Here is a 21451-nt window from a genome sequence, read left to right as displayed (position 1 = left end):
TTTAGAACATTATTGTAGAGGTTTATCTTCTATTACAACTTCTTAACTGTTCAAATTTGATAGTTGGATTTTTTATTTTTTTTTTTGTTTTTAATAGAACTCACAGCTCCATGTAAAGATCAATGGAGATTCTCAAACGGAAGAGAAAATTGAAAAGATGATAAATAAAAACTCAATTGTCGCATAAAAAATAAAAAATTACATCATTATTTATAGAGAATTAAAGGGGATAAAAAATAAAAGAAAATATATTTTTTTTTTCAAAGATACAAAAAATTAAAATAAACAAATATTTAATATTTAATGTAGATCCTACACTTAAAAATATTTTTCATATTTTAAAACTAAAAAAAAGAAAATACATATTTTACCATTGATGTAAATACTAAACCTAGAAGGAAATTAATTATTAAAAAGAATATTTCTAATATATTATCACACCACCGGCTCAGTGGTCCCAAAGACAATAATACAATTATGTCTTCAATCTAGAAAAATATACTATATTGACTGCACTGACAGTGATTTGGACATTATTTCTTTCAAGTAATGGTGTGTGTATATATATATATATATTAGACTGACGGTGAAATAAGTAAGTATTCTTTCATCTTTAATTAAGTGGTTTTGAGTTTGAGTCCTCTTGAATGCAAAGAGACCTTTATTTGAGAACACTTTACCTTCAACATGAGATTTTTCAACGAATTTAAATTAATCTGGTACCAAACACAAGCAGAAAACGAAAAAGAAAACTTGGAGCAGAGCTAGCAAGGTTTCGGAGATTTCAATCGAACTTTTTTCCATGAAAAATTATATCTCTTGTATAAATTATTCTTTCTTACGTATATATAGATTGTTGAACCTTCTTTAATCTTTCCATATAACTCTTTATATTTCGAACTTCTAGTAAAAATTCTGTTTTCATCGCTAATTATCGATATCAAAGTTTATATATATATATATATATATATATATATAATGGGCATATCATTGGAGAAAGTTTGTTGTGTGACAAATGATGCCAAAAAAGCTGCGTAGACAAAGAAAATGATGGGCATCATCCACCTATTAATATTTGTCTTGTGACTATTGATTGTTTTATGTGAAAGAATCCTAAAATATGGTAGATTTCATTGTATGAGTTTAATAATTGGTTGCTTTTCTTGATAATATAATCAACAACACCATCGTTTAGGAAACATATACATATTTATCTTATATACCTAACAAGTAAATTAAAGATATATATGACTCGCTTTCGAAATAATTTTCTTACTAGTTTCTTGTAAGTGTGTTGAATATAAAGAAAATTGATTATATGAACTAAGTTGAACAACGTGATATAATTAATATGTACATCTATTATAGAGTTAGAGTCACACTAGAATTGAGTTACTAAATACTAGTCCCTTTGTTCTATTTTATGTGATGTTTTTCGAATTTCGAGATTCAAACAAGTCTATCTTTGATCGTAAATTTTTCATAGGTTTTTTGAAAATTTTGAATTATCAACTATTGAGACTTATAGAACTTTTTACGTAGTTTACAAATATATAAATTTCATTTTTTAAAAATTGAAGATTTCATGCGCAAATTTTCGATCAAACTTAAATTGTTTGACTCTCGAAAAACGAAAAGTGTCACATAAATAGAGACAAGATATAGACTAGGCTGCTGTGTCGTATACTGGTTAAAGTCGGCTAGAATAAGTTATTATAATTGTAAGTAATTGTATACCTATATATACTCTGGTAAATTATATATTTGTATATAGTAGTATTGTTATAAGAGTCTAAGTATAGCTAGTCTAAGACTCTCCTCCTATATGAAGAACATGTATTTGACAATTTTAATTATTAATACAATTCTTGATTTCTCTCTAATCTTAAACAATTTTAATCATCAATACAATCCTAAATTTCTCTCTAATCTTAACGTGAGAGTGTAAAAAATAATCATATGATCAAGTTATTTAAGGATATAAATAGGTGATTTTTTTCTTAAATAGGAAATAATAATGTTGAAAATAAGATAAGCAACTTACTATAATAAGTCAACATAAAAATTTCTTATACGGACAATATTTATACAATGTAAGTTAAGCTCACTAAATATGACTTACCAAATATTCACGGGATGCTAAATAAACCATGTTGGGCTAATGATAGTAAACCAAACTTGATCATGCCTTGCGACAATAACAATAAAATTTACCTGCAATTAATATGATTATAAACAAAAAAAAAATACTAGATTTAACAAAATAATATTATTGAAACTTTGTTGAAATAGATGATATACATAATTGATTAGATTGATTAAATTAATTATAAATACAAGACTTTTTGCACTTAATCTAACAGTACACTATGATTGTGTTTGGTTTGAAAGGAAAACGTTTTTTAATTTTTCATATTTAGTTGGGATAAAAGTTTTGGAAAATGTTTTCCAGATCAATTTATTTTTCTCGAAATTAAGGAAAATGGCTTCCCTTCAAAATTTAAGGAAAACATTTTCCAAAACTCTCCTCCAATTTCAAATTGCATTTTTTTCCAAAAAACATTAATTTTAAAAAAATATTTTTAAATTTTATTTTTTATTTTTTTACCCGGTCTCTGACCCCCACCCACCCACCACCGGCCAGCTCACCCCCCCCCCCCCACAATCCCCCCCTCCCCATAAAATTAATTTTGCTTTTTAAAAATATTTTCAATTTCAAATTTTTATTTTTAAACTCCTACCCCCCTAGCTACCACCCCTACACCACCCCCTACCAGGCCCCACCCACCCCCAACCCCAAAAAAATTAATTTCATTCATAAATCAGACACACGTAAAATATTTTCTACTCACTAATCAAACATAAGAAAATAAATCCAAAATCTACTTATTTTCCATGAAAACATTTTCTAGAAAAATATTTTTCATAAAAAACATATTTCTTCGTACCAAACACACCCTATGTCACGACACTACATCAATAACCGACAACATCTATTATATGGAGGGACAAAAAAATAGTCCTATTGCAACCATAATAATAATAATAATAATAATAATAATAATAATAATAATAATAATGATTTGAGAAAAGAGGAAAAGAAGAATTATGTGCTTAAATCATTGCTCAAATTTAATAAGAAGATCACTCGTCATTTAACCATTAACGTAAAGCTTTTTTTATTTTTTAACATTCACCTAATCACATCCAGAATTGAACGTTTAAAGCATAAACAATTAAATTGGTTCGTTTATGTGTGTATAAACATTAATATGTGAGACAAGTGTACTTAATTAATAAGAATCCAATGGACCCATATATCCATAATTATGCAATTAACATGTATGGTAATGTGAATAACAACCATTTTCTTATATTGCCGGCTCCTTGGTATTTTGTTGACCATGCATGTGGCCAACATCACAATCCTTATCCTCACTATACATATTCTCTCGGGCCGTCTTAATTTATATGACACATTTCAGATTTTGAGATTTAAATAAATTTATTTTTAATTATAGATTTTTTTATATATATTTTAAATATTTTAAATTATCAATTATGACTTACAATACTTTTTACGTAGCTTACAAATATATTAATTTTATTTTTAAGATAATTGACATTTGCCAATTCCTAATCAAACTGAAGGTGCTTGACTCTCGAAAAATAAAACGTATTACATAAATTCGGACAAAGGAAATACATTTATTTTGTTTCTCACTCGAGTACTCGCAATCCATATTGGAGCATGACTAAATTCGCATCGCCCATTGCAGGGTCTATTTAGCTCATAGTAAGATATATATTCTCCATACCTGGTGTTTAGAACTCACATTGAATCCCCGACTAAATCTGAATGTACATAGCAGGGTATATTATGGGGTGACACCCCTAACAAGTAAGATTTTCTCCATACCTGATGTTAAGAGCCCATAATGAAACCCCGACTAATCTGGATTGCGCGTTGCAAGGTCCGGTCAGGGGGTTCTTTTCATGCTCAGGACTCAAACCCAAAACCTCTTATTAAGAGTGAAACAATCTCATTGTCCTACCACTACTGCACCACAACTCATGCTGGTGCACTTGTATATATACATGTCTATATATACTTTCAGCTTCATCACTATTATATACACACTAGAAGCTAAGTACTATTTTCTACTTTGAAAGTGTTAGCATATATAGTTTGAGTCCTTGATTAATTTCATGAACATCATGAAGATGAAAATGATATTATCATCATTAATAGGATTATTATTATTTTATTGTTGTGTAATCCATTTAGTTTCAGCCCAACTTCAAGTTGGTTTTTACAATTCAACATGTCCACAAACTGAAACTATTGTTAGACAAGCTGTGCAAAATCAGTTCAATAGTGACCCTTCCATCACTGCAGCTTTGCTTCGCATGCATTTTCATGATTGCTTTGTTAGAGTAAGTCTACTACTTTATGTTTTTAGCGAAGGAATCAGGATTATTAATAAGTGATTCAGAATATGAATAAGTAAACACATACGAACTAGTGAAGAGAATTTGTATTTTGATTATATATACATAAAATATAGTCATAATATTACATGTTTACTAACTGAGAATACCATTGCAACATTTTTTTGTGAAATAAATTGCACAAAATTATATCTTTACTCAGCATCACTTCATGTCTTAGTTCTATATGTCTCTCAAAACTATAATTTTTATTTTATTTTTTCTTTGAAATGCATATTTATTCTTATATTATCAATCTATCTTCTTCTTCTTTTTAACTTCTTTAACATTAATATATTTTTCATTTTTTATTCAAGGTAACAAATTCTATGTATGTAGCATAGAATATAAAGGGATGAGAATGTCAATATTTCAAAACTCAGGGGTATATACGTAATTTAAGAGCGTAAATGATTTTCACCAAAAAAGGAACCAATGTCATAATACAATTTGGAATTTCAGTAATGTTTAAGAAATTACATGAATATTCATAAAAAAAAAAATAGATATGTGATTCGCGCACATCCCACTTTTTTATTCAAATCCCTACTTATAAAATTACCTTAGTGTATATTGTTTACATGATTATGTTCCTAAAAATGTAACTTGATTTTAGGGATGTGACGCATCGATACTCATAAAGTCAACAGGTTCTAAGAAATCGGAGAGAGAAGCTGGCCCAAACAAAACGGTACGAGGGTACGAGTTAATCGATAAAATCAAGAAAACCCTAGAAACATCTTGTCCATCAACAGTTTCATGTGCTGACATAATAACACTAGCAACTAGAGACTCTGTAGCATTAGCTGGAGGCCCAAATTATCCAATTCCAACAGGTAGACGTGATGGGCTAATTTCAAATATAGCAGATGTAAATTTACCAGGCCCATCATTAACAATTCCACAAGCACTCCAATTTTTCACAAATAAAGGACTTACTTTAAATGACATGGTGACATTATTAGGCGCTCATACGGTTGGAATCGCACATTGTAATTTTTTCCAAGGTAGGCTATCGCCCGTACCTGATAAGACTATGGATCCTACGTTAGCGGCTCAACTATTGAAAACTTGTACTAAAAGTTCTGCAACGGCGTTTCTGGATCAAAATACGTCGTTTAGTGTTGATAATGAGTATTACAGACAAATTACGTTACGTAAAGGTATATTGACGATCGATCAAGAGCTTACGTTGGATAAGTCAAGTGCTCCAATTGTTACAAGTTTTGCAGCTAATAAGGATGTATTTAGCCAAAGTTTTGCAAATGCGATGATAAAAATGGCAAATATTGATGTTTTAGTGGGGAGTGCTGGAGAAATTAGGAAAAATTGTGGGGTTTTTAATCAAAAGGCTAATCGCAAGGTTGTTAATTAGGAAACATATGTTTTACTATAATATTTAATTTTAAGTGTACAATTTTTATTTTACTAAAATAAATATATAAGGCGTATGTTTTTGCATTATTTTATAAATGGGAATTGTAAAATAACTTGGTAAGTTATCTTTTTTGTATTACTACAATACAATATCTCCCTTGCAATGTTATTACGCTACAAAAACGGTAAATTACATGAAAATTTTCCTAGGAATTTATATAAAAATTTGCGAAAAAATAAGTTTTCTACACATTTTCATATTAATCTGTAGCAAAATCTCCATGCAATTCACATTGTTTTTGTAGTGTTACGTAAATGGAGTGTTTAATAAAATATTAAGTGTGTTTTACGTTATAAATATTACAATGATACTTTTCATTTTTTTAAATTTAAACAATTTATATTTGTTATATATATATATATGACACGTAATTTATAATTTATCCAAGTTAAGTGTAAGAAATTTATAACTCTAAATGAAGTTAGAGGTGATGGAAAATAACTCTTAATGCAGAATTTTCCCTTAGTTTAGCTTTAGATACATTTAACTTGCAATTGTGTATTATTAATTGTTAGCAAACAAGAAATATACACCAAGCAAATAAATTAAGAGAAATAAAAAATGACAGTGTAGAGTTTTATTTCTTGTTTTTCTCAAGTGTCTTTTAAGTATATAATATATAATTCATTACCTATTATATCCTAATTATATATATATATATATATATATATATATATATATATATATATTATACTACTAAAAAATATAGCTATAACTTATTAGGTTGGGTTAATATTCCATTAATATTAATACATGAAGATGTGGAGTATGGATATTACTAAGATATATAATGGTGGGAATCATGACCATTTGATCCCTTAAATAATACTTTCTCAAAATTTTTGAATTATATGATCTTAAATTAAAATTATATATAATAATTTAAAATCCTCTGATCTTAAATTTTATATGTACAATATTGAAATTAGAGAATATACTAAATATAAAAAGAGATTCATATTTTTTTTAAAATAAAGGTAAAAATACACTCAATTTGAAACAAAAATAATGATATTTATAATGATAATTTGATATCATTAAAATGAAACTTAAATTTAAATCAAACATTACAAACACGTAGCGAAAAAAGTTGAGCAAATTTTTTACACGTTAAAAGGAATGGCAGAGTGGTCCTCCCCCACCAAACACCTCTTACCTTAGATATCTGTATTTCAAAATATATCTAAATTTAATAAATTTTACATATCCTTATAATCAATATCAATTTCATGCTTCGTGCATCAAAATTTATTCCATTTGTGTATATCTGATATCAAATATTTAGTGCAATAATATAATCTAGTACCAAAACATACATTAATACATAAATACATGTATCTAGTATCAAAATATGCACTAATATATTCACTAATTGATTCAACATGTTATCACCATCGAGCAGAGGTGAAGCCAGAATTAGGAGTTTGAGAGTTCTAAATTTTAGAACGAAACAAATTTTTGTTGATAGTGGTGTTCAAATCCACGACAAATGAGTAAAAAAAATATTTTCACTGTCCTTCTTTACCACTGAGCTGTCAATCAATTTTGTTAGGGATTCACAAATTCATATACATATATATTTATCGAATTTTCTAATATAAATACAGACTCTACGAAAAAGGTAGTTGGCTCATTCAAACCCATGAACCTCCACCTAGCTACATCTCTGCCACCGAGCAGAAAGAGAAGAGATAAAAGAGTGAAAGGAGAGATTATGCAATTATTTTAAAGTAGGGTTTAAAAAAATTATTAAAGGCATGATAAGAATGTTTGTCTAACTAGATAAGTTTCTTTGAATAAACCAAAAAGGGATCTTCTAAAATCATAAACACATAGAGTATAGTATGAAGTAGTAGTATAGTTTTAACTCTTCTTTGAATTATACATGTTATTTGGTACAACGAAGTTTCCTTTCTACTTAAGAGTGGGAATTGTTGTCTTATTATCGAAACTTCCAACTAAAAACTCTTTTTGTTTGGCTAATTGTTTAAGAGTGGCAACACATTTACAAAATGTTTGTGAGATGATAAAATAGTCACTTTTTCTTATTATAATAAGTAATAGAATTACAATTTCGAAGGTCAATTAATTTTTGTCTTCTATCGGTAAATTTTTTTTCTAACAAAAACACATAATATATAATATATAAACATATTTTTTAATTTAATTAGAATTGAATGAAGCTAATTTAAGTAGTAATATATATTCTAATAATCATGATTAAGGCATGTGATTATTAAAAAAAATTTGCACCATCGATTTTTAAATAAGACACACGTCATACATTTTAGCATAGAGTTTATAAAAGGGATGATAAATTAGTAAAAATTTGAATCGCTAAACCAAAAAAAAACCTTAATTTATCCATACTATTAAATATAATCACTTCTCCAAATATTAAATTTATTATATTCAAAAAGTTATTCGTTCTATTTGTTGTTCCTAAAAAAAAGGTATATCAAGGTCAATACTTAACAACTAAAAATAGACATAGGTGGTATATATTAGAGGAAACAATTAAATAAATATATTGACATGAAAATCTAGTTTAGGCACTTAGAGAAAATCCAATATATAAAATAAAACCTAATCAATTGGTGAACAAAATATTATTTTCCATTTAATACAATCTTTTTAGGAGAAAAGGATAGACAGTCTAATAATTAGATAGTAAAAGAACTAATAAATCTTTTAAATAATAATGAAGTCCTAGGTTTTTATGTAAGTTTAAGGACTAAAGAAAAGAAAAACTAAAATGAATACAAGGTGTTTCCAAAAATTATTTTTAGGAAAAAAAAAACTAATTTTAAATGATTTACACTTTACAGTAAAGTAATTAAATGTAAAAAGAAATGATGTCACGCACCTCTATTTGAGGTATACTTGTTGCCAATAGCTCAATATGTACAGGAATCGTTTGATCATCAAAATTATTCTTTTTAATTTAATTACTTATATAGACATTTAACGGTAACTAAATCTCTATATAAGTAATTACTTATGTGATTAATTAATCAAGTTGAGGTGATTTTATTACTTATTAAAAATTAAAGTCATGAATTATAATTCATATTTATTTTTTCTACAAAAAGTACATTTAAACAAACAATATCATTTGCAAAAACTATAACCAAATATAACTTCATCTTCAGAAGGTATTTAATTTACTAAATTATATTTTCAAAACTTAGTTTAGTTAAAAGTTGATACTTATATAAATAGGTCATCAAGGCCATTTGAATCCCTTATACATTTAGCTCTCTCTTCTCTTCTCTTTTCCCATTCATAATAATGACTTTTTTCCCATTCCGTTTCAAGCCAAAATCATATCTTTCTATATTCCTCAACACCTCTTTCCTTTTTCTACTCATATTTTACACTCTTACTTCCAATGTTACTTTAAACCAATCTCAAATTAGACACATCCATTTATCAAACACTAACAATAATGATTGTTCCAACTTACATGACTTTAGTGATGCACAATCAAAATGTACCTACATAAAAGAAAACATCAATTCTTGTTCTACAAAAGGGTATTTGAATTATCTTCAATTTTTCTATTGCACCTTAGGTACGTTACCAAAATTAGGGTACGTTACCCTAGTTGTATGGCTTATTTTGTTATTTTATTTATTAGGTAATACCGCGGCGGAGTACTTTTGTCCTTGTGCTGAAAGTTTATCTAAAGTCATGAATCTTTCCCCAGCTATAGCTGGAACAACTCTTCTCCCTCTAGGAAATGGAGCTAACGATGTTTTTTCGAGTATCATATCGTTTACTCGATCTAGTAATAGTGGCACTGTGGGACTTAATAGTGTGTTAGGTGGTGCATTTTTCATTTCTTGTTTTGTTGTGGGAGTTATAAGTATGTTAGTGTGCATGACTAAGTCCCAACTTGGTGTAACGATTGATAAATCGAGTTTTATTAGGGATGTGTTGTTTATTATTTTTACATTATCATGTCTTGTTGGTGTTATTATTGTTGGGAGAGTTAGTGTGTGGATAGCAATTTGTTTCACCTCCATTTACGTTGTGTACATTTGGGTGGTATGTGTCATGCATTTTCTTGTTAGAAATGTGAATTTACATGACAAAGAAGATGATGGATTTGATCGCGATGTTGAGGTACCATTGTTAGGTTGTATTGATGAGGAGGATTGTGAGAAGAAAACCATACAAATGAGTTCTAGTACTCCTATAGACGCGGCCTCAACATCTTGTTGCATATTCTTGCATCGTTTTCTTGGTGTTCTAGAACTTCCCCTGTACTTGCCAAGAAGGCTAACCATCCCTGTTGTTGATGAGGAACGTTGGTCCAAGCCAATGGCGGTGATTTCAGCCACACTGGCACCAATTCTAGCCGCGTTTGTTTTAAGTCTTACAGGAGAAGTCATAGTTTATTCCAACACAAACATCGTCATTTTGATGATATCAGTTTTTGTTGGACTTATCTTAGGTAATGTGGCATATTTTTCTACACAAAACTCTAGTCCTCCTAAGAAATGTTTGTGGATTTGGCTTCTTGGAGGATTTGTTATGAGTACTACATGGACATATATACTTGCACAAGAATTGGTATCTTTGTTAGTGTCTTTTGGATATATTCTTGGTATAAGCCCTTCAATTTTAGGACTAACTGTCCTAGCTTGGGGAAACTCAACTGGTGATCTAATATCAAATGTTGCTTTGGCATTAAATGGTGGAAAAGATGGTGTGCAAATGGCATTATCAGCTTGTTATGCTGGTCCATTGTTTAACACTTTGATTGGTTTAGGTGTTTCACTTGTGCTTGCTTCATGGTGGGAGTATCCAACTTCTTTTGTACTTCCAAAAGATCCTTTTCTCTTTGAAACTTTGGGATTTCTAATACTTGGCTTACTATGGGCTCTTGTTGTTTTGCCTAAGAGAAATATGCAACCTGATTACTCACTTGGTGTTGGACTTTTGGCTATCTACTTTTGCTTCTTGTTTCTAAGGTTTGCCAAAGGTTTTTAATATGGAGTTTTTACAAGTGTATTGTGTTTGGTTTAAAGAGACATTATATGTATATAGTTTTCATATTGTCAAAAGACAAGGATGTTTATATGTAGTGTATACATGGATTGTATAATAAACAATATTTAATTGGTTTAAAATGCTTCAAGAAAAGAAGTTCATTGGGGTTGCTTATATAGAGGATAAAAAAATCGACTCCATTGGCTTATTCCTCCTCGCATAGCTAAAAATATTGATATATGATATCACTTGCTTACCTGCACTTGTCAATATCGAGCTGTTCGACTCAAAAATTTATCTGTATTGAGTAATTATATTAATTTAATGCAATTTTTATTATTATAAAATTTAATAAAGTAAAATAAATTATAATTTTAAATACATTACATACATGTATTGATAGTAAGTTAATATATATATATATATATATATATATATATATATATATATATATATATATATATTATTTATCTTACTTGAGAAGTGTGTTGATATTAAAAATCAACTAGAAATTATAGAAATTTAGCTAAGATATTTAATGAGGATTGAGAGCATCGAAATAGAGAGAATTGAAATATTTTTCATTTGAACAATATTAAAAAAATTACAAAATATTTTAGATCCAATATATATGCTTGAACAAAATAGAAAAAATTAACTATTTAAATAATAAATATATACAAGTGTACTTTAACTTACAAAAATGAAAATGGAGCAAGGAAAACGAAACCACTGAGTTACGCCGCTCGGTTGTGCTAAGGGGGTTCATTTAAGGTTATACTTATAATATTCAAATTTTGCCTTTGTTTGTATCGGGTAATATTTCGGCCGATGGGTTCGGGTGAACCCCCTACCTCACACTTAGAGCCTCTCATGCACCGCCACACTTTACAAAGGAAAATGAAGAAAATATAAATAAGGGTTAGTATAGGGCAATATATACTGAGTAAATATTACTGCTTGATTTAAAATAGAATTTAATATGTATAAAGTAATAGTGTAAAATTAACTATAGCACTTAGCAGGTGGCAGACAACAAACAATATAAACAAGTGATAACAATATTGAATAAAGTAAATAATCGGTCACAATATCAAAAACAGACACGAGGACCCATGTCCAACACAAATTTGAGAAACGGGTTCTTTGAGATGGAATACATTAAGTCATTTCAATATGTTTTCCTTTCGGAGTATAAATTTTGTGCACAATCAGTAAATAAAATTTTTTACACTGTCAGATAATTTTTATGATAAACATGATAATCTAATAAATAATTAATAAAATATATATTTGAATATAATTATAATTAGGGTAAAAAAAGGAAAAGTAAATCCTCTTTCTTCTCTAACCAAAATTAATTAATAATTATCTTCTTAATTAACCAAGTTTATTTGTTTTTCTACATTTGATCTTTTTCATTGTAAGTTATTTTTCTAAGAAAAACAAATAAACTTGGTTAATTAAGAAGATAATTATTAATTAATTTTGGTTAGAGAAGAAAGAGGACTTACTTTTCCTTTTTTACCATAATTATAATTATATTCAGAAAGATATTTAATTAGTTACTTAATTAAATTAACATATTTATCTTTAAAATTGTATGATGATGTAGAAAATTATATACTCTGACTGTGCACAAACTTAAACTCTTTTCGTTAATGTTCTGTGTTAAAACGTGTCACACAATTCAATAATGTTGTCTCGAAAGGTGACACTCAATCAAATAATACAGTATCGAAACGTGATATCGGATCAAATAATATCATGTCGACTTATGGCATCCGACCCAAATATATCATGTCAGCTCGTAGCACCCGGTCCAAATATATCGTTAATTCTTTTGTCATTCTTTATCATCTCTTTTCACTTCCTTAACAATATTTCATTAAGTCTTCTTTATTTAAGATATCACTTAAATAGAACAAGTTCAAGATTATGGATTTCGTGGTTTTGAAATTAAGATTAATCACAACAACACATGGATTATCCAAACCACACAATCAAGTACATAGAAAATTTCATAGTATCACCTAAATGGCTATCGGTCATTGTTAAGAGTCACTCTATCACATAAAATAAATCATAATCTATCTCCACCGAAGAATCGAAGTGAAACAAGATAATTCACCAGTGACTTTAATTTCTTTTCTCTAATTCCTCAAAACATCTAATTTATCAAGTATACAATATTTGTATGTAAACACGTTCAATTCAATAATCAAGTTTCAAACTTGATTTTTGTTGATCGGTCAAATTTCATATTTGTTAAATTTAAGCCTAATGTTAAGTCTTAATTCTTTTAAATAATATAACTCTAATAAAAATCAATAATACAATACACATAATATTTAATTATCTATATTAATATATCAAAATTTTTATAATCAAATTATCTCATTGTCTGGACGACTAAATACAATATCAATACTATTTTGTACATGGTTTAATTAAGGAACATTTGACTTCTAATCAAGATCAACCAATCGTATGTTCGAGTTTAACCAAATATGAGATTTTTTAAATGAAAAACACAAAAATATAATATAAAAGGGGTCTAAAATGGCGGTGACTTAAGTTTATTCGATAAATTGTCTATTAAGACAAAAGAAAAAAAATAGTTATAATGTTTGTTAAGAGAAAGACAAATGTTTGACATTATTGAATAGAGCAATTCAAGGAAAGACTAGTACACAACCTCTCAATAAAATTATTGGTTTAAAATTATATTTTAATAAGAGACCTTAAATATATATACATATAAAAATAATAATAATTTAAAGTTATTATCTTTATTGTTGCCAATTACTTATTTTTAGTGTACTATTTGAAGAGTTAAAAGACATTAAGTGTTTAACTTCACGTAATGATATTATATTTATAAAAGTAGGGACTATTTTTAGTTAATAAGTTGTTGTCCATTTGTTTACAATACATTGTCTTGGATGTTATTGTAAAAGGTTTATTTATTAATATGAAGATTTGAGTTGTTTAATTCAATGTTTTAAAGTATTTCTAATAAAAAGTACATAATTCTTATTTTTCTTTAAATTTAAAATTTATATTTTCTTATATACTAGTTTCTGGATACATGTGTTGCATGTGGACTCATCTAACATAAATTATTGTTTCAAATGATCATTTTATTAAAAATAATTTTATAATTAAATTACATAAATATCATTTATTTTCAAACACAAAATAATTCAAAATCTTCTCTTAGAATCTACTCTTAGATACTAATGACGAATTAAAATATGACAACAAAGTATCTCTTCTTCAAATGAAATAAAAGATAAAAATATTTAGTACTTTAAAATACTAATTGTAAACACAAATTGATAAGTGTATATTCTTATCTCATATGTTAATTATCTGCAACACAATGTTCAGAGAAAAGAAAAAAGGTAAAATATGAAAAGAATTTTATAGCCACTTCTTAGAGTTAACTAAAATAACATGAATACTATAATTAATAATCAATGTTAATTTTTTTATTTTTAAGAGATGATATCATGTATTGAATCCTATTAAATTATTTTTAAAAAAATGAGCTTAGAAGCATTAATAGAGTGACAACATGAAATATAAAACAGTATCAAAAGTTTGAAATATTAGATTTGCCTTTTTTTCAAAATTAGACAAAAAATAAATAAATAAGGATAAACATTTATATCAGTATTTCTTCCACAAATTAAAGAATTTATTAATAATTTAATTGTACGTAACTTTCTCCATTTCAAATTATTCATTTGTTTCAATCTTACATACCTTTTCAGAAAAAATTGATAAAAAAGTTGTAGCTATATATATATATATATATATATATATATATATATATATATATCTTACATACGCAAGCGGATGGCGGGCGCATGCGTTGCTTTTAGCCCGAATTCTGACTTAGAGGCGTTCAGTCATAATCCAGCACACGATAGCTTCGCGTCATTGACCGGGTGTAGGTCGCGCGCTTAAGCGCCATCCATTTTCGGGGCTAGTTGATTCGGCAGGTGAATTGTTACACAGATGCCGAAGCATGCCGGAGGCGCGCGCTACCTTCCACAATCGGGAAGACGGCGTTCCACGGGTGTATCGAGAGCCCGGAATATATATATATATATATATATATATATATATATATATATATATATTGATATATTGATATATTGATAGATAGATAGAGAGAGAGAGAGAGAGAGAGAGATCTTACATACCCTTACCAAAAAAAAGTACTCCCTCCGTCTCATTTTATGTGGCACTTTTCGCATTTTGAGATACAAACAAGTCTATCTTTGACCGTATGTTTTTCATAGATCCTTTTAATATTTAGAATTATCAATTTTTGTATTTATAGTACTCTTTACATAGTTTATAAATATATAAATTTCATTTCAAAAATCTGAAAATTCCATAAGCAAATTTCCGATCAAAGTTAAACTGTTTAAATTTCGAATAAAATGAAAGTGTCATATAAAATGGGTCAGTGGGAGTAATTAATAAAATCTTAAGAACAAATAGATAACTTTTATTATCAATTAATATAGTACAATAATTTAATCATTAGAAAAATCACGTAATGATTTTTTTTATTTTTTTCTTTGCAAATTACATCACACAGGTATATTAGTAAAGAGTCTTGATCTTATATTTTGATGTATGCCTAGGGATGACAATAGGGCGGGGCGGATGTGGGGGATAGATTTAAGGCTATGTGGGACGGCGTGGCTTTAAGGCTATGCGGGGCGTGGCGGGTTTAAGTTTGTCGGGGCGGATGGGATGTGAGTTTTTTAAAAATTAATGTGGAGCTGGGTGAGTTGCGGATATATGTGATTTCATATGGTTCAAACTTAATTTAAACTTCTTACATGTTATAAGAGTGATAGAGCATTATTTATTAAAATACTTTCTTTAAAATTACTAAAATATTCAAGATATTAAATGAAAGTGATTCAATGAAAAATAATACAATTTGTTATATGTTTTCATATTATAAAATTTTAAGTCTATCCTATTAAATTAATATAATACAACTTAATGAAAAAAAGACTTTCTTTTTATGAATTTTATTTTTATTATCAAACTTAACTACAAAAAGAAAACATTGAAAAAGTTATGCGGGATGAGTAGAAAATGAAAAAAGTTGTTATGTGAGGCCGGATGGGGTGGGCTGGATTAAAAATTATGCGGATTACGTTCACCCCACCCCCACCCCCCCACACACACACCCCGCCCGCCGCTCCACACTGCTTCATTGTCATCCCTATTTATGACCTTTTATTTTATATTCAAAGAACGAAATTATGTACTAAAAAAAAGACATATATCCTCGTGAAGATCATTCACATTTGTTCTTCTTCTAAAAAAAAGAGCAAAAGGAATGTTTTGTTCATCCCTAAAGAAATTGATCCGTCAAATCTTAGCTTGTTCATTTCTTGTATATCACTTAATGTTGTTTACTCTAATATTTTTCATATCTATAGATGACAAATATAGGGATAATCCAAAAATTATAAGAGAATGTGTATAGTCAAGAATTAGATAAGTGCAAATCATGATATAAATGTATGAGATTATTAACAATGATTTGTTGCTAATACAAGAACCATATGAAATTGCTTGTAAATTTCAAAATGACCTTTGAAATTCCTAAAAAAAAATTGTACATTGAAACATTAATGATTGCGTAATAATTTAGTTTCTAAACATAAGTTATTAGAGAATTAATGGTAATTTAGTGAATGAAAAATGATCATTTAATTTTTTTAGAAACATTTAATATTTAATTAACTTTTTTTATTATTATATGAGAGTATATGATATGATGATGATGATGATTAAATTAAATATACATATAGATGATAAATAATGATGATTATTAAATTAGATATTTTAATTAGGAATTAAACTAAGAAAGTGTAAAAATCATTAACATTTTTATTAAAATGATACAATTTAATATTTAAATTAAATAATTAAATATTTTTATAACATTTTAATATATAATAAGGTTATAACCAATATTCAATTTTTAACTTTTTTTCTACTTATAATAATATATGATATGATGATCAAAATAATTTATGATCATAATCTTCTACTATTATTTTGAGTAAATTTAAAATCATAGAACTCACTGTTGAAATATTTTGGGAGCCTCCAAGCAAAGACTTTACTAACCTCATCCTTGAGCAATCCCTAATAAAAAGTAATTTCCTCGTCTCATTCAGTAAAAAAAAATTTTAGAAAAAAACTTTAAAAATTTGTGGTATAAAATTATTTTAAAATAAAAATGTGTTTGTAATTCATTTTAGAAAAGTTAAGAATTAAATCATTTCAAATCATAGTAACGTGACATTTTTTTTATAAAAAAAGCTAAAATAAAAAAAATAACAGAATAAAATGGAGAGGATATATATATATATATGTGTGTGTTATCATGTCGTTCCATAAAGAATTCATGCAAATAAGGCCAGAAGTTTCACTCATCATAGGCGACGAAAGGAGAAGGCCAAGGGCAAGAAAGGTTAATCCAAACTTACTTCGTTGAAAAATTATATTGCATATAATATGAGATAAAAAAAATTATTTTTTTAATATACATGTTGACCCCCCTTTAACACAACATATTAGCCTAGCTGAATCGTTAAGGATTCAAAATATTTGAAAGTCTCGAATAAATTTAATTCCACTTAAACTAGATCTTTTTCCAATCATTTTTTATTTATTTTTAAAATTAGATTATATTTTTTAAGTTTCTTTTTTTTTTGCCTTTTCTTCCTTTAAATGTCATTTGCATAAGTATTTTGATTTTTCTTCTCAAATAACTTTAATTTAATATATTGTTAATTTAATTTTAGACGATAATTTAGCTTATATTTAGATTCATTTTTTATAAACTCATTTGATACTACATATAGATTACCTTTATTGGTAAATCACTTCTTTAACATAATGAACAAAAATCATACACAAAAATCTAGATCCTCGTACTATTATCTCATCATTAAATAGAATTCCCAATTATTTAGAATTTTAGTTTTCTTTTTAATATTTTTTTTCATTCTATTTAAATTTTAGCATGGTGAATAATTTATTTATTTATAAAATAACTTTTTTTTACCATGAAATAATTCAGTTAATGGAATTCAATGTAATTATACAAAGACTATGTAAATAAATAAATTCGAAAATTCTCAAAACAGTTGAAATCATTTAAATACATCGACAGATGTGGTGTAGAGAATATAGTTGCTCTTTTCTTAGTCGAAGGTTTCAAATTCGAATTTTAGGTATGAAAAAATAGAAAAATTTTCTCTTCTGCAATTCTAAACAGCTTGAATCTGAAATAATCGAGCTTCAATGATATTACCACAAATGACCCTACATGATCCAAATATAATATAGTCGCGCTCCAATGTTGTTCTCACAAACAGGGCCTTCAATGTTAGTTTCAAGATTAAATATCATGTGTATCCAATAAACTCCATATGTCTCAATTTGGTGCGATATGTTTTTGTTTTTCAAGAGTTAAATAATTTAAGTTTAATTGAAAATTTGTCGATGAAATCTTTAAATGTTTTGAAATGAAATTTATATATATGTAAAATATATATATAAAAAACATTGTAAATTATAATAATTAACAATTCAAAATATTTAAAAAATTACAAAAAAAATAATAAATTTATTTAAATTTCAAAACGAGTAATTCTTTTTTTTTACAATAAAAATAAAAGGTGGATGTGACCCACTTATCGCACTTGTTTAATTAAAGAAAGATTGGGTTTTCTAAAGACTATTTTTTTCACAAAAAAAAATTACATCATTAATAATCAAACACCCGACAACTAGACTTTACTGAAAACAAATTTCACCGCTTGCCGTCGAAAAAGAATCAAAAAAAATCTTGCTCAAAAAAATTATACAAAAATTTCCAGCAAATCAATTTCTCTAATTTTTACTTGAACATTGCGCAATTCCCAAAACTGATGAAGTTGACGAAAATGTTTAGGGTGTTAAAAGAAATGAGTGGTGGTTGTTTTATTTGGATGGATTGGGTATTTTGAAAAATGATTCGGCGTGGTTTGGATCAAATAAATTAGGTATTAATTAAATTAAATTTCCACCCAATTACAACATAAATAAAATAACTAAATATAAGTACTAAATAATCTGTTAGTCAAAAGGGCAAAATAGGTCCTTAAAAATTAACCCTAAAAGTATTTTGAGATCGAAAGATAAACAAAAAATATTTTTATATCAATTCTAATACTATAAAGATATTTTAGATCCTTCTTCGTAAATAAAATATACAAAGCTATAAATTATTTTTATAACTGATGAACAATTAGACTACTAATAGTTTATTTATAAAAGTAGAGACCAACTCTAGTTGATAAGATATTGTCCATTTGTTTACCATTAATTACATTAGATATTGTTGTAAACTTTTTATTTATTGATATGAGATTTGAGTTGTTTAATTTAATGTATTAAAATATTTCTTATAAACTGTTAATAGTTTTTATTTCTTTCTTTCTTTATTTGATTTTTCTATTTTTTTGAATCTTCAAATATTATTTTAAGTAAAATTAAAATTATAAAATTTACTATTAAATTCTTTTGAGAGTCTAAATCAAACACTTTTCTAACCTCATCTTAAGTCATCCTTGATAAAGAAGGAAATGTTATCATATTCTCCAAAGAAAAAAGAAAAAAAATCATGCAACTTATGGGGATAAGAAGTTTAACTCATCATCTACACCTATTTTATCGAAAAATTGAATTGTGTATATATCATGTAGGAAAATTTATTTTTTAATCTTTATATATTATGTTTTGACCCTCTTTTAACACAATATAATAGCCTTACTGAGTGATAGGGTGCAAAAATTCTTGAAGGTGTGGTGTGTTTGGTTAAGGCATTTTTTTTTCACTAAAAAATATGTCACAATTCAAATATTTGTAGTAATACATATATTATCCGCAAAAAAAATATTTGTATATACTTAAAATTAGTTTTTTTTTACCCGTTCATCTTTAGTTTATTCTAAAATTAGATTATGATTATTATTATTTTTTTTTTGACTTTTATTCCTTTAAATGTTTTTGTCACAAGTATTTTAATTTTTCTATTTAGAAAAAAAAATGACTACTTTAAAATAACGTACTGTTTTATTAATTTTTATTTAATATATTGTTAATTTAATTTTAAACGATAATTTAGCTTATGTTTAGATAAACCCGTTTAGTGAGATTATTTAATATGCACTACCTGAAAATAATGAACCCCTTTTCTCAAATCCATGATCCGCCATTATTGGTGAGAACTCACAATTTTTCAGTCTTATTTTATTAAGTGATACCGAAAAGGACTTAAAGTATCTTTAGAGTATTAGAAATGGTATAAAATTGTCATTCATCTATTGGCTTCAAAATACCCTTCTCATCCATCGATTGACTCTAAAATATCTTTTCATTCATCTTGGGTTCAAAATTAACCACTTATTTAATGATTTTAATTTAAATATAATTTTAATACATGATGCTCAACTATTTGTTATAATTTATCTTATTAATATAATATAGTAATCAATCTACTACTCACTCATTATTAATCAAACCACCCTCAATTAATAAACCCGCTCCATTACTAATGCACAACAAGAAAGCCATTACAAATGAGTGTTTCTAAAAATTTGAGGTGAAAATACATTATCATACATTCAAAAGTCCTTAATAAAAATTATAATTCAAATGTCTAAATAAAAATTACCGATAAAATTAAAAAAATCTGACTATGTTCATCTTAATTATTTATTCGCCTCAATTATGTCATGTTACTAAATAGATAACTTTTTTTAAAAAGAATATATTAAAGTTTGAATATTTAAAACAAATAATAAATATTTATAAAATCACATTTAAAAGTGCATGAATTAATTTGAGAGGTGCTCTACTTCTTTACTTTTAATCATAAATTTCAAATTCAAGCTTGAAATAAAATCTTATTGAAAGTGTCCTCCTAAATAAGCGGCTCAACCTAAATCTAATTGGGGCTTCAATTCGAACGCAATAATTTTGAATGTCATATTCATGAATCGATAATTTCGTCGTGCTTTAGTAGTGGTTAGGGTGATTTTGATATTAGAAATGTTTTATTAGTAATGGTGAATAGTGGGTTGGTTTATAAATAGGATTTATAAAATAAATTACGTTCAATAGTTGAGTGTTTATTTGAAAAAATATTTAAATATTTTAAATTTGAAGCCGTTAAATAAGTGGTCAATTTTGAACCCAAAGATGGATGACAAACGTAATTTGGAGTCAATAGATGGGTGAAAAGGATATTTTAAAACCAATAGGTGGATGGAGAATAGTTTTGTACTATTTTTAATACTTCAAAAATATTTTATGCCCTCTTCCGTTAAGTGATATATAATAATCTAGATCTTCGTACTATTATCTCATTAAATAGAATTATCTTAGTTAAGGAGTGCAATTAATTTTGATTGTATTTTATTT

At 26.9% G+C, this 21451-nt stretch overlaps 2 protein-coding genes across 2 annotated transcripts; both read left to right on the top strand.

Moving 5' to 3' along the window:
• The first annotated feature begins 3842 nt into the window (after positions 1–3842).
• LOC101248236 (peroxidase 44-like) lies at positions 3843–5964 on the top strand. The gene is made up of 2 exons (XM_004247458.5): positions 3843–4437; positions 5108–5964. Exons 1-2 carry the CDS (start codon positions 4210–4212, stop codon positions 5864–5866), a joined length of 987 nt encoding a protein of 328 aa, XP_004247506.1. The 5' UTR covers positions 3843–4209; the 3' UTR covers positions 5867–5964.
• A 3207-nt stretch (positions 5965–9171) lies between these two features.
• On the top strand, positions 9172–11067 carry LOC101248713 (cation/calcium exchanger 1). The gene has a single exon (XM_004247460.5). It carries the CDS (start codon positions 9221–9223, stop codon positions 10925–10927), a length of 1707 nt encoding a protein of 568 aa, XP_004247508.1. The 5' UTR covers positions 9172–9220; the 3' UTR covers positions 10928–11067.
• Positions 11068–21451: the final 10384 nt, after the last annotated feature.

This window comes from Solanum lycopersicum, chromosome 9 (assembly GCF_036512215.1).
Source record: "Solanum lycopersicum chromosome 9, SLM_r2.1".
In the NCBI taxonomy this organism is placed as follows: domain Eukaryota; kingdom Viridiplantae; phylum Streptophyta; class Magnoliopsida; order Solanales; family Solanaceae; genus Solanum; species Solanum lycopersicum.
The sequence above is the reverse complement of the archived record's forward strand: the minus strand, read 5'-3'. Positions and strand labels throughout refer to the sequence as shown.